Source organism: Diadema antillarum, unplaced genomic scaffold (genome assembly GCF_040938485.1).
Source record: "Diadema antillarum isolate AM-2024a unplaced genomic scaffold, OU_Dant_1.0 scf00000128, whole genome shotgun sequence".
Taxonomy (NCBI): Eukaryota; Metazoa; Echinodermata; class Echinoidea; order Diadematoida; family Diadematidae; genus Diadema; species Diadema antillarum.
This window is the reverse complement of record NW_027271017.1, coordinates 6,203,953-6,218,406: the sequence shown is the minus strand read 5'-3', so window position 1 is coordinate 6,218,406 and position 14,454 is coordinate 6,203,953. Positions and strand designations below refer to the sequence as shown.

The following is a 14,454-nucleotide window of genomic DNA, read 5'->3' as shown; positions in this document are numbered from 1 at the left end:
TCCACTGATACTGCCATTTAGTTGAAAAAGGAACTTAACAGTATGATTAATCAATCGTGTGTTTAACTGATATTTAATCTCTACGCTAGGTCAAGACGGTTGATAAGCATAGCTGAAAGAACTTTACTGATATGTGGTGTTAAAAAGAGAGAACGAAGAATCAATCGCATGAGGGCGCTATGCTGCTGCACAAGGAATACCGTGTGTCTCAAGAGCTTGATAATAAGCTGTGATGAGAAATATTTCTGAGTAAACGTGGAATTAATCAAGGATCTCAATGCTTTCCATACAGAGACCAGTGGGACCGGTGCCAGGTGCTCTGAGAAGCCGCATGCAGAACAAACATGATCGACGTGCTGATACGCTGTAAGAACATTATAGTGATGAGGAGGTTATGCTATATTGTTTGTTTGGTTTTATTTCTGCAGTTTTCATCATTGCGATTCAAAATAACATCATGAATAATATATCTTTTTAACATTTTAAATACAAAATAACATCATCAATGATATTTTTCAACATTGCGGACGAAAGAAAATACAGTGCAAACATAACTTACAAATCTATTATCAACGACGATAAACGACGCCAGATAAAAGGGCCTGTTTATAAGGTGAAAAAATGCTTCAGACCATTAAGCGTGTGTTTGAAATTGAAAGTGGCCTGAGGAAGTGGTAGTGGAAAAAAAGAATCGAAAAAAAAGTGGGAATGTTAAGTCTGATATTGTGCAAGGTGCATCGTGCTAAGTGCGGAAGTGCATGGACCTCAAAATAATGGATAACTACGAATAAAAAAGGTAAAAATATTTATGCATTAAAACCATAATGCAAAAGAGATATTTGAAACCAAGTTCCGTTGTCAGACACAGTATCAATTCAATTGGTATTATCTAGACAATAAATATTTTTTGATGGTTGCCTTGAAGGAATAAAATGTTGTTCGCGATTTAAGTATGAGAGGTAATGAGTTCTATATATACGTCAGGACCATGATGTCTAATTGATTTATGTGCTAACAGAGATCTAGGATTGTTGAGATGAAAGTCGGATGAAAAGATAAAAAATATGTAAAGATGGACGTGTTTCTTTAAAAACTTTCACTCTAATGTGTTATTGTATACCAGCCCATGCATATCAGTGCACGTTTTTGTGTATACTATTCTATAAACGACGAGGATTTAATCCTCCAGAGACATAATGACATGTATCATGTCTATAACGTATGTCGATAATGAAGGAAAATATAGTAGGCCCGATACCCCCACCCCTCTCCCAATAAAGACATCGTGACGTGTTGTATGCACTAAACTGAAGTCTTGATACCGTGCTATTGATATCCTTTTATATTCCGTCTTTTTTTTTTGAATTTTTATTCGACATGCTATGATTAGACATAATTATACAGAGACAAAATGGGAGGACAGACATTTGGTCTTTTTAAGTTCGCCAATAGAGAAATACGAATTACTATACCATACATCATTCCCTATATATTGATATTAGTCGTAAATGATTATGTAGTCCATTCGTAAGAGTTTTGATGTAATCGCTTCACGACTCTCCAATAGAACTTTATAGGCCCTATACCCAAAGCATTCACCACAGTTTCTCCTTTGACATGAAATTATTGAGGAAAACAACTAAATTGTGCATCAAAATCAGTTATGATAAACTAGCAATTATGATTTTTATATAGGGGAAAGAGGTTTCAATCGCTTAATCATAGACTAAACACATAACTTTGATACTGTTTCTGTGAAGAAACTATTTTGCTTGTTGAGACTTGCTACTGCTCTACCGGATGACCCCGTCATTGTTCTTTTTCCTATGGCTGCCAAACAGTAACAAACCAACAAAATCAAAAGCCAAGACTACAGCCAAAACCAAACAAAAACAAAGAAGAAACCGCGGCAAGAGACAATTACAACGAAATGACAAGACAATGACATCTAGGAAGCACTGACATTGGAAGTCAGAAATTTAATTTACATGAATATCATGAGGTCAAAAAATAATGTTTGATTACTTTTTTTATCTTTCACAGATCCGTAATAAATTACATCAAGGGTATCAAAAGAGTTTGAGAAGCATTACAAACGTCATACTTTCCAAACTTGATCCAGACTGATTTACAATCATAGTTAGAAATAAATATATGTACAAACGATAATTTACATTTCAAACATATTGCAATCAATAAATAGAAAATGAGATAATTACATTATACAATTTCAGTCAATCAAATATGTGCTCTTCATACAAGCATCGGGGACATCTTATAAGCATTACTCTTTCACTTATCAATTAAAACTTAAATAAAAAAAAACAGTACGTTTGATTGTCTCAGTTCAGTTACGCGTGATGTATACCGACCTAAAGGCGACAGAAAAAAACATCATTCAAGTTACCTTTGAGGCATTTTATTTCTTTCGTCTTTTGTTCGCCTGCCCCCCCCCCCCCCCCCCCCCCCGCCCCAATCCATTACCGCTGTAAGGAGATCTCATCATGCTTTAGCAACCAGGAACTTCCGAGTGCCTTGGTGAAAAAAAAAAACAGCGACTTGCAAATACATGTAATGTCTCCACTCTCCAAGTAACCATCGTAACATTACAACGACAGTCCTTTATAGCAATATAGCATCTACAAGCATTTAATAATGCGGTGTACCTCTCTTTAAATGACACAAGGCTTCTTGTTTTGCATATGAATGAATTTGCCGAGGAGCTCATTTCGATACCAGCCCAGCAGAGCGTCTTAAAATGATCTATATAGTTCATCAGTTTTGCTGTTTTCCTTTTCAAGCTCTTGTTGGAATATGCATTTAACGCACACACTGTCAAAAGTCGAATATTATAGGCCTTGGATGAATCATGGTATGGCCAACTTTCCCCATCATTGCTATCTACTTTGCTCACTTTTGGAAGGGATAATCATACGGATACATATCGTAATTCACTTCAATCATAATTATTGATCAATGCACACCGATCTAAGTACAACCAGGGAGGTGCTGGAAAGCTCGTTTTCGTCCCACTTCCATGCCGAAACCGATACAGACATTTTTATTTCAATGCATCATTACATTATAACATCGACACAATGATCGCTTTGTTTTTGTAATGACAATGAGTGTAATGATTATAGGTGAATAATGACAATGGGGATAACAATGATGACGGCGACGATGACGACGACGACGACGACGACGATGATGATGATGACAACGACGATGGTGATGAGGATGAGGATTTCTATGGTTATGGCTATTAAAGTGATAATGATAATTACAATAACAATGACAATAATAATGAAAATAATAATAATCAAGATGTTGATGAAAATAAGGTGATAACAATTATGACAACAATTCTATGATAAATTGACGACAATTCACAACAATGATCAATTCCATGATGATGATGATGATGATGATGATGATGATGATGATGATGATGATGATGAATGATGATGATGAGTAATAATGAGCCTAATATCGTAAGAGTTTGTAGCTGGCACTAAAGCCTACAAACTGTAATAGAAACGGTACTATATACCACGGATTCGCTTGTTTGTTAATTTTCAAACATGGTAAGTCGTGTAGTCATCCGGTTTCCAATGACCCTTGAGGAGTAATACCACTACATACACGTTCAAGATAACTTTTGTAGATAACATGAAATTTAAAAGAAAAATGAAAATAAGTATGAACGGTAGAAATTTCATTAAAGCTTGACTTTAGACAAAATTATTATAGAATTTGCAAATGACACGTGTATCTGAGAAATTGTGGTGTAATTGCAACTTCAGTCATATGCAACTTAGGTACGGTCGTGATGTCCAAAGATATGTAAAAAAAAAGGAAATAAAAATGAATTACATGGAATGAATTAGGAAAGGGATGTTGTGGCTATAATATTGTCCACCAAAATATGATCTTTATATCATTACTGTGTTTATACACTGAAAGAGTACAGGTACACTATTGCCACCGATATTATCAACTTGTGCGAACTATACAAATGCTGATGATTCCATGACTTTTTATTGTGATGAAACTTCTATCATCCTGAATTAAGTCTACTCTGCTATAATGGATCTGAGCAAAGAATAGTCCCACACGAACGGCAGTGTTCTGCTCACCATCATCGTACACGCTATATACCAAACTATGTACGTACGTATAATATAGCCAATAAAGCGTCAATTTGACAAGACATACGTGTAACTAGCAGAGTTGTACAAAGAGCGTGACATCAACAACATGTGATCGCAATACATTTAATAAAATGAAGTTAGTTTCCTTCTTCATTCAAGTCCCTTTACTTTCAACAATAGAGAAGAAGTGAATCACTTGCCACATTCGTAGAAATTCACACACATCAACTTTCTGTCACACAGCTAATTTGGAGACAAACACATTGTGGACCATCATATACGACTGCTACACATTTTTTTGTTTTTTGTTTTCTCTTTTTTTGGGGGGGGATCATAGATTTACATGTAATCACAGACAGAAATTGCCAATTTTCGAAGACGATTATTATGACAGACTATGAAACGTGACATATACTTGGTCCCTCACTATACGAAAACAAGAGACACGTTTCCCATGAACAGAACAATATGACATTAATTGCAATTTGTGATCTACGATCGCATTTTGCCAGACAGGCAGTTAAAACACTTAAATATCGGTATGGACAATTCCTATATAAAGTAAAAACGTTAACGTCCATTCCAAGTCATTTGGACATTTCATACGACAATTTGTTGTGTTTGATCTGAATTCACCGTGGCACTTCTGATCTACTAGTATTCATATTATGCATATTGTTTGACTGCGTTAAAGATAATGTCACTTCGTGTACGCAAGAGGAGGTGAATAAAATTAAGCAGACGCCCGCATGGCCGAGGGATAATACGCCTATTATATTTTCGCTTGTTTTGTTGTTGTTGTTGTCTTTTTTTAGTTCATTACTTGAATTTAAACCATTGAACTGATTTGCACAACAAAATGAATACTGAGGTGACTCAATTGGTCGGTTAAACCTAGCGAGACGACAGCTGATCATTATTATGCCTCATTACGTTTCGAGGGCTCTTTTCCACGCACAACCTGAGCAACCACGAAATCTATTTACGTTTAGATTCACATCCTTATATCCTTGTCAAACAGTTTTTATGTACTTCACTGAAATCTAATTTGGTCGATGACGGAATAAAGGAAATGGTGCAGGATTCTTTTTTTGAACGTCACAATCTCATCATTAAATTTGCAACAAACACTTGTCTTGACTGAGTGGTATCTTGGAACAAACGCTTATAACAATGACTCGCGCGTAACGGAATCAATGCTGGTCCCCATAGCAAACGCAGTGATGTCCTCGACAACCAAGACATCATTATTATAGACACAGTAATATAAGCAACCATGGCAACTGTTTGACAACATTGCTGTGCTAGCTGATATTGTTAGAAACTGACAACATTCCCGAGTCTCTCTATGACGTGACAATAGAAACACTAAGCGTCTATGGAACATCATTACCTATCGAACCGAATGAGGAAATCAATATGATATTATTTTTCCCCACCTTTGGCTCTCTAGAGTCCATCAATGCCATCCAAATCAAACCACATGTTTTGACTTAATTATGGCAGCCGCGGTATGAGCCTATTCAGAAATGTGTTTTGATGTGTTAATTAAGCGTCAATCTACCTGGTGTCATTAATGCCATGCTGGACACAGCGCGACCCGTACCTCGGGTTCGGAGGTCGTTCTCCAGAGATACATGCCTCCGGTATGCTACCGTAACGCATATTTTTTCTTGAGCTTACCTCGTGTTGTCTTATAAAAATGCTCCTTCCGTCTTATTGAATTCTGTCATCATGTTTGTCTTTAATGTGCTTTGCTACTCTTATACGGCGAATACAACACTTTGATATCCTACTGGTCTGCACACAGTGACTAAAAGGTGTGTTCTCATTTCTTTACTACTGATCATATGCTACGCAGACTACATGATTATCTTCACATTATACTAGTGCCCATATCCTAACCTCATAGAAATTCATGTACAAGCACACATAGCGCACGAGGGACCCGTATTTATCCCGCAGTGAGCCTCAGTTGCCAAAAGTGTGCAACCATGCAATTGAAATGAGCTTTATCTAAGCCCACCGTCAGAGTTTAGCACCAAGATGATGTCAAACGGACATTAATGTCTGAAAGACTTGCACAGGGGCCCTGTTTCATTCACCATTTTGACTAATCGAAGGATCCCCCGTGATACAAATGATCAAGATCACACAGATTTTGGTCTCCTGTCAACGTGACACACGCCCTTACAGACACGCCCTTGATTTCTCCCACTACAGCCATTCACAACCTGTAGTGCAACAAGGTCTTCTTTCTCAGTCAATAAAGTGGGTGTGGTTGGGATTGCATTTCGAAGAGCCAGTTTGGTCATGCCTTTAAGTACACTAATCTTCAGTCTATTCGTGAAAGGAATTCTTAATTCTTATGATAGTTCATATCAATAATGAAGATGTTGCATTAAGCGACTGCATGTCCATCCTATACAACGCCCCGCAAGCCCGCAAGGAGCACGGGAGCATGCACTCAGTCGATTCTCAAAGAGGCCTTCTTTATTCTTTTATTCAGTTGTGGTTACGGACTTGACCAATCCTATATACTTGCTCTCGGAGTTACTGTTGGACTGGAATTTGCCTGTCATTTGAACATTGCGAAGAGTCGTTTCACTGTTCGACAACAGAGGGATTTTACTCCTCAATGTCTTCGTAGACTCTAGTTCGCTCCTCGTGGCTTAGAATTGTCGCAGCATGTTGAGGACTCCTGACAAACGCCCTGGTGACCACCAGCGCCGAGGCTGATGGGATGGAAATTGGACTTGCTCGTGGAGATGAATCCATCACTGCGGCAACGAATGTGTCTTCGTTCTGAAGTCCATGATCCGCCGAAGGAGAGCGATGATTACCGTGAGAACGGAGGCGGCGAACGTCATCCCACACGCGACCATGAACGACGTCATATAGTCGCCCGAACGATCACGAAGCAAGCCTTTGTGGTCACAGGAGAGAACAGAGAGAAGACAAAGGGTGGGATAAATTGCTTCTTGAGCATTACGTTTAGTGGATTTGGCGAAATACAGATTGCAACTACATGCATCATCAATGTGCTTGACCGTTTTAGTATATTTGACGTGGAGAGTTAAAAACATTGAAATTGTTGTTGTTGGTTTTTTATAAAAACCTTGCACTCAGATGAATTATCACGTGATGAGAACCCATCACATAATCATTCAGTTATTCAATTCGAATTCAAATGGCGATACTTAAAACCGTTTGGCAAATACTTATAACAAATATTCTTGCCATAAAAATGAAAGGTAAGTATAAGATATTATGTTCAGCCAAAAATGGAGAGACCAGCACTAAAGAAACAGTGCTTATAATGTGCAGGTCTCTCCAGGAAACAGAAAATATCACGTCCAAATAACACTTTTTACACAAAAGCATGAGGGCAAATCTCAATAGAGCGTGAATTTTTCATTACTGCCAAACTACTGACATTCCTGGGATGACATTTAGAATGACTATAATGTATATGTGTAAATGTGAAAGTGTGTTTGTATGTTTCGTAAAATATTGCAAGGCAAACCTGCAAATAAGCCCCCGACAGCGGCAGCTACTTCGCTGACGAGAACTGCCAGCCCGACGGCTTTGGATCCAGCCCTCGCATCGACCACCCTCTGGACCACGAGGTTCAGTGACCGCACGCTCCCTGTCCCGATGCCGAACATCACAGCCCCGATGCATCCAACGCTGTACTCCTGGAACACTCCGAGGACGAGGATGCCGATGGTCATGATGAACTGCACGACGATGTAGAGGGGCAGCGGCTTGATGAGACCGACAGTCACGAGGAAACCGTGACCGAACCGGACTACGGCCTGCGATATGCCAGTCGCTGAGAGCAGGCTCGCCGACCGGATAGGGGAAAGTCCTCGCTCCTCCCCGGCAGCAGCGAGGTAGACGAATACCGCTGAATAAGACGAGGTGGACAGAAAAATCACTAGTAATAGTATTCCATGAATGAGCGTCGACTGCTTGTCGGCTAAAATTGGCTCTCTAGACCTGCGATCTTCCGACATGTCTGCGGAGAGGTGTCCGTTACTTCCGGCTAATTCCGGCACGTCTTGGCTATCAACACTGGTGACTAAACTGCTCTCCGCGTATTGTCCTTCGCCATTTGCGACGTGACTACTTCCGTTCACACCATTGGCGTAGTGGCGCGCTGGCGAGGAGTCCTCCAGCGTTACGCCTGAGTCTCTATTGTTTATCAGCGCTATGGCCGACGCCCCGTCGTCTATGACGTCCTTTGGACGCTTTGGAATCACTTTCCTGTCCCTAAGCAGGAGGCCAAAGACCATGGTGTGCAGGATAACGGCGGAGCAGATAAGCACCGAGCCTCGCCAGCTGTAGGCATGCGAGAGGACCCGTGCGATGGGCGCGAAAACGGACACAGCCAGAGACGACCCGGACACCGTGATCCCGTTAGCCAGTGCGTAGGAGCGATGGGTCGGGAAGTTGCGGCGGATGGAGATTAGCGTCGCTATGTAGACGAAAGCCGAGCCGATCCCTTGTGAGAAAATGACAAACAAATATAAAAGCATTTTAACATGGGGGAGAGACAATGTGAAGGATGCCATTCTGCATCCGTAGGGTTCTCACTTAGTCCCTGGATAGACAGAAATATCCGGAGGGGATTCCGTGAAGCCAGACGTAGCTTCTGCGGAACATATCCCTGACAGCAGGATATCGACCGATCTCTCGGTCAAGTCCCTGGAAAGCTTTTAAGTTGGGTAGCCATATTCTGGCACCAGCGTTATCCAACTGTGTATATATGAACTGTGCGCTCATGCTCTGAAAAAAAGTTACACCCACAATTTCTCTATGGATCGAGGCGCAAATAAAGTGGGTACCTAGCAGTGCTGGGGTGGCAACAAGGACTCATCTCCCTGGTAGTAAAGACGGAAAGGCTCTTTGGAAGAGCAGGGTCGTTGCTGAAGACACTCCTCTCTGGTCAGATATCAACCACTGCTTTAATCCGTCAGAATATTATTTTGTTCAACTATATCTGAAAGGTACCTGTGTATATGCACATTTGGTAGAAGGAAGGGCGAGAGACGAGAGTGCCATGTGATAGGCCTAAATCTATTTCTGTTCCTCCTCAATCACGAGAACCAGAATGAATACAAACAAACAAACAAACAAACAAACAAACAAACAAACAAACAAACGATGCCTGGAAATGAGGGCTACTATATAGCCCAAGCATTGTCTGGAAATTGAACGGTATCTTCAGGGAGATTGCATACACTGTCTATAACAGTCAATTACAGGTTCATACAGATTTCATATAGTCTTAATGATCCAGTCTGATACTCTCTAAAAAAGAAAGAGTGAATTTTCACTCGATTTTCACTCCCCTTGGTAGTGACGTCAAGGATCACTAGAAGTGGAGTGAATTTCGAGTGAACAGAAATTTCACTCCAAAAGAGAGTGAAAAAAGACGGAAATGTTTTTGGTGGGATGTTCACTCCTTTCTCACTCTTAATTCACTCCTGACGTATTTCACTCTTTTGTCAGTCGTTTTTCACTCCTTTCTCACTCTCAATTCACTCCTATTGTATTCACTCTTCTTTAACTCCGGAGGTTTTTCACTCCTTTTTTCACTCTTTTTTCAATCCTTTTTCAATCTTTTTTCAATCCCCAACGGAATTACACTCTACATGAGCACACATTATAATCACCATTGATCACAGCACTCAGTGCACTAGTTATTCAACCCTGGAAGAAAAAGTGACAATATGGTGATGAATTTGGGAATAATCTAGGTGGTCTGGAGTCATTTTTGGAATAATGAATACCAATCAAACTAATACAAACAAAAACAGCAAGCAACGTTCATTTATAGATATTTGTTAATATTAATGCATGTATTTAAAAGCCAACGATCCACCACTGGTAGCCCAGTGCATTGCCAACTTTGTGTTCCAGTTTTGAAAGTAATTCCTACCCGAGCTGGATCAATACATGAAACTGAATAAATATAAGCTAGTAATCCAAATGGCTGTTGTTTCATTCTTTCTTATTAATTTATTCTTTCTTTAAGTAGCATTGAGGGGGATATAAGAAGATAATGTACTAAATGCTACGCATGTTGTTTTTTTTATGAGCTGATTCTCTATATTAAATAAATGTGTGATGTCCACTGGATCATCTGAAATAAAAAAAAAAGGAATATACCTCTTGAAATATCTAAACTTCAACTGCAGAGCAGTACACCATTACAAACAATCTTCATGTGCTGAGTATCTGGTTTTCCATGAATTATGTGGCCGATAATAATTATACATATTTTTATCATTTAAGAACAACTGTCACCATAATCATCACAAGGTCCCTGTAAATATGCTGTTCTAGCTGTCATTCCCAAAGCTCTACAAATGGAGAGTTTGTTTGCAAAAACTGCTAAGTCCATATGTGCCAAATGGAGATATTTGCGATTAAAGGTCAAGAAAAATAAAGAGAATAATAAGAAAATGTTTGCTTCTTTTGATCATAACTTCAAAAATGTACCTTTATATGTAGTGACCAATATATACTTTAAAAGGTATTATTTTGTACTTTATGACAGAGACCGTACTTCAAAATCTTCAAAAATGGACATATCGGTTTTTGCAAACAAACTCTTCAAATATTAACATCACACATTTCCCCGAAAAATATGCCAAATTCATAAAGTTTGTGCAAAAGTGAAACATTTTACAAGTACCCTTCCTGAACATGTTTAATTTTCGACTACAAGTGAATATAATTATTGCATGTTCAATGATAAGCTACAAAAGACTTGCAAAGTATAGTCACCATTATCTATATTATAATACAAAAACAATTACACATGTAGTAGGAATTGTGATTGCTTCGAAAAATTGACAAAAATGCAGAAATTTTCAATACTGCATGATTAATCAAGTTTGGATCCTCTGTCATGTAACACAGTGATGCTCTACAAGTACATTGTACAAATACCTAAACATACTCGATCAGAGAAGCATGGTCTTGACTTTAAGTAGGCTTTAGGTGGGGTATTTATGTAGATGATAGAGCCAGAGGGGGGCCTCCCTGGAACCCCCAGACCTCGGCCATCAACCGTGCGATCATTACAAAATCCACACACAAATTGCCTGTGACATAATCTATAAAACGGTAATGTTGATTTTCAAAAACAAAAAAAAGTCACTTGGCTAAATTATGCTAATTTGAGCATGAAATCAGACCATTTGCCATAAATAAAGTTCCAAAAAGGCACATTTTTTGTTTTTTGTGTAAATATTCTTTCTAGTGTCCATAGCAAATGAAAGAGGAAAAAACTGTGCCATCAAAAAATTCTGAAGTATCTATTTTTTTTCTATTTACTCATGTATTTCTTTGTTTCTTACTTTTTGTTTTTCATTGCCTTTTCAATGAAATGTGTCAGCAACACGTCCAGCATGAAAATATTTATGTTATTGATTACAATCAATAACCCCCCAAAGTAATCATGCCTTCATGAAATTTGGCATGGAATGTCAAAGGGAAGGAGGGCTCATAGCCCCCCCCCCCCCCCCTCAACCGGGCCTACTATTTATGGAAAAAGAATTGCAATCAATACAGTTGACACAACATGTATCATATCATTGATCTTCTTCACCTAAATAAGGCATCATTGTACAATACTGAACACTTGTAATCCTTCCGAGTTTTGCCAGATGTAGCAACAACTAATGCATGCAACTGAATTTCTTATAGAGTGATTTCATGTGACGTCATGTTGGCCACCATAATGGTGGCTTCCATAGCAGAGGCGATCAATATTCATTCATGCATGCCTCTCTAACAAAGGTGTTCTTTTGCCTTAGGTTTCCCTGAAGTAAACATTGCTGCAGCTTTTGTATGCAGTCTTGATTTCTAGTCAGTTTAGGCAATTGACTTCATCAGGCTGCGTTCACATAGAAGTATACGGTATTCGCTATTCGGGCACCCAGTACACCATCACCCGCACCGTCAACTCGCCATCTCATGCAGTGAGGATTTCTTCTTCCTACATCCCAGCAAATCTTATTAACTTATTTCTAAACTGCATCAGAATGTCAGTCTACATGCTTATTTTTGCTAAAGGGCAAATCCAGACCAAAATTGTCATTATTTCATAAACGAGAGACGGTATACGCTGCAAGAAAATCGAACAAGCTCACTTCCCACTTTGCTATACTATTCTATGCTATTCGGTACATTCAAATAGTGCCCTCTTATGTGAACTGGTGTTAGGAAATCCTATCGTTCGATTCAAGATATTCACGTGCCCTCGAAAACGAGCCCCAAATACCCAAATAGTATACTTCTATGTGAACGCAGCCTTATGGTGGGCAATTGTGACATCACTGCTAACACTCTATATCAAAATATGATTGTCAGTTGCAGGTTATCTTAATAATTTGTTACGAGATCAAGGGAAGAATTATCCATAAGTTTGACTTGGCACATTAGTGAACTAATCTATTTAACTCCATCTACTCTAATGCCGTGGATTTATCAATGATGGGATGCAGATGTTTTGTGGAAAAAGAAGTTGAACCAATTGAGCTTCTACCCACAAGTTTTTCAAAGTACAGTACATCAATTACATAAAGGTGGAAATGTACAAAATAACTCTGGGTCCCGTAACCCTAGGGATCAATGATTCCCATCAATTTTGTTTTATTTTTTGTTAAGATTTTCCCCCCTACTCCAAAGAAGATGGATGCAATAAATTTGAGCACATGCATATTGTACTGCATCAATGCTAATCAAAGGGGTGACAAAGGTATGTGGTAACTTAATCACAACATGGAGACATGATCTTCATCCCAAGAGCATGGATGACCATTGGAAGATTCTACTATTTAGCTGCTATTTGTAGCATCCCCCCCCCCAAAAAAAAAAAAAAAAAATGAGGGAAAGAAAAAAAAAATTACATATGAGTGTCTGTCAACAGTTTACTCTCTTGAATATTAGACCATAAAAAGGTTTTAATGAAGCAAGTCAGAATTGCCTGGAGAGAAGGGGGTGCTTAATCATGAGCGCAGCCAGATTCGTATCATGCGGAATGCCAAGCTGTGTGTGGCCAAACATTCTTTGATATGCTTGGAACACCTCACAGATGAATGTATTGATTAACATGTGTCCATGAAGAGGAGATTTTTTTGACTTTATAAGTCAAACTATTTTCAGTTACTAGTATATACAAAATCAACAATTTAAAACATCAACAACCACACATTCTATGCAACAAACTCTTTTCATCGGCGAGACCTGTTCTACTTTTAATGTTGAAGTGCTGCAGTACATCCTGGTAACAGCTTCATGCTAAACTACCGCTGAGCCTGATGAGGCTGACTCTTCAACAAGAATGTAAGTTCCAACGTCAGAGGAGCATATGCTGTATCTCAAAAGAGGAAAAAGCAAGGGTATTTAGACCTATACACCGATGGTAGCTGTCTCTTCTCATTGGGCTTCTAATCTAACGTTGAAATGGTGCTCGGTCAGGGGCTTGGTGGGAGCTGCAACTACTCTCTCTCTCTCTCTCTGCCTGACGTGATGTGTGGTGTCATAGCTCCTCAAGGTCTTCAAACGATACTCAATGAATCCATGATCCTTGCCATACAGGTATACTCCTGAAATATAAAAATGCATTGTAAGTCAAAGATTTTTCTTGAGTCTCAACAAATTTGACTTTGGCACAGAGTTGACTATAACTGATGAAGGTCTGATAGCAGTAAAAATACATGTTGTGGCATTCTTATGGAAGAAAACGAGAATAGGTTTATTATAAATGAACGGCGCAACTGGCATGTTGGAACTTAAGTTACATTACGTTACGTTGAAGTTAACGTTCATCGAACCTAAGTCATGGAATCAGGCCAATCTGCACGCAACTTTATTAGACATCTATGAGAAGGTACATCACAATCCCCACATTGCCTGTATATTTGCACAATGAGTCAATTAAGAAATACTGTAAAACATGATATATTCGCGGCATGAAATTTTCGCGAATTGGAGCTGACAGCCCTTTTCGTGGCATGAAATTTTCGCGAATTGCCACTGGTGTGCAATGTATGTAGTGTAGACAAAAACTTTCGCGTGCATTTTAATTTCGCGAATTTTGGCGCTCGCGAAATTCGCGAAATTAAAATGCACGCGAAAATTTCTCGTTTTACAGTAGATGCAATTTCCCTGTAAAGGCCATTTTTTTTTTTTTTTTTTTTTTGGGGGGGGGGGGGGGGGGGGGGTCATGCCCATAATCTGAAAAACTTTGGGTCCTTAATTGCCCCCTAACTAAACAAGG

The 14,454-nt window shown here is 39.1% G+C and overlaps 1 protein-coding gene across 1 annotated transcript in view; it reads right to left on the bottom strand.

Annotated features, from left to right (window-relative positions):
* Positions 1-6,594: 6,594 nt before the first annotated feature.
* LOC139720438 (monocarboxylate transporter 7-like) overlaps positions 6,595-14,454 on the bottom strand; it is a 60,396-nt gene continuing 52,536 nt past the window's right edge. The window contains exons 3-4 of the mRNA XM_071631798.1: positions 7,681-8,661; positions 6,595-7,080 (exon numbers count right to left, since the gene is read on the bottom strand). Of these exons, the coding sequence (XP_071487899.1) occupies positions 6,932-7,080; positions 7,681-8,661 (1,130 nt within the window). The 3' untranslated portion in view covers positions 6,595-6,931. The remainder of the gene's footprint in view (positions 7,081-7,680; positions 8,662-14,454) is intronic.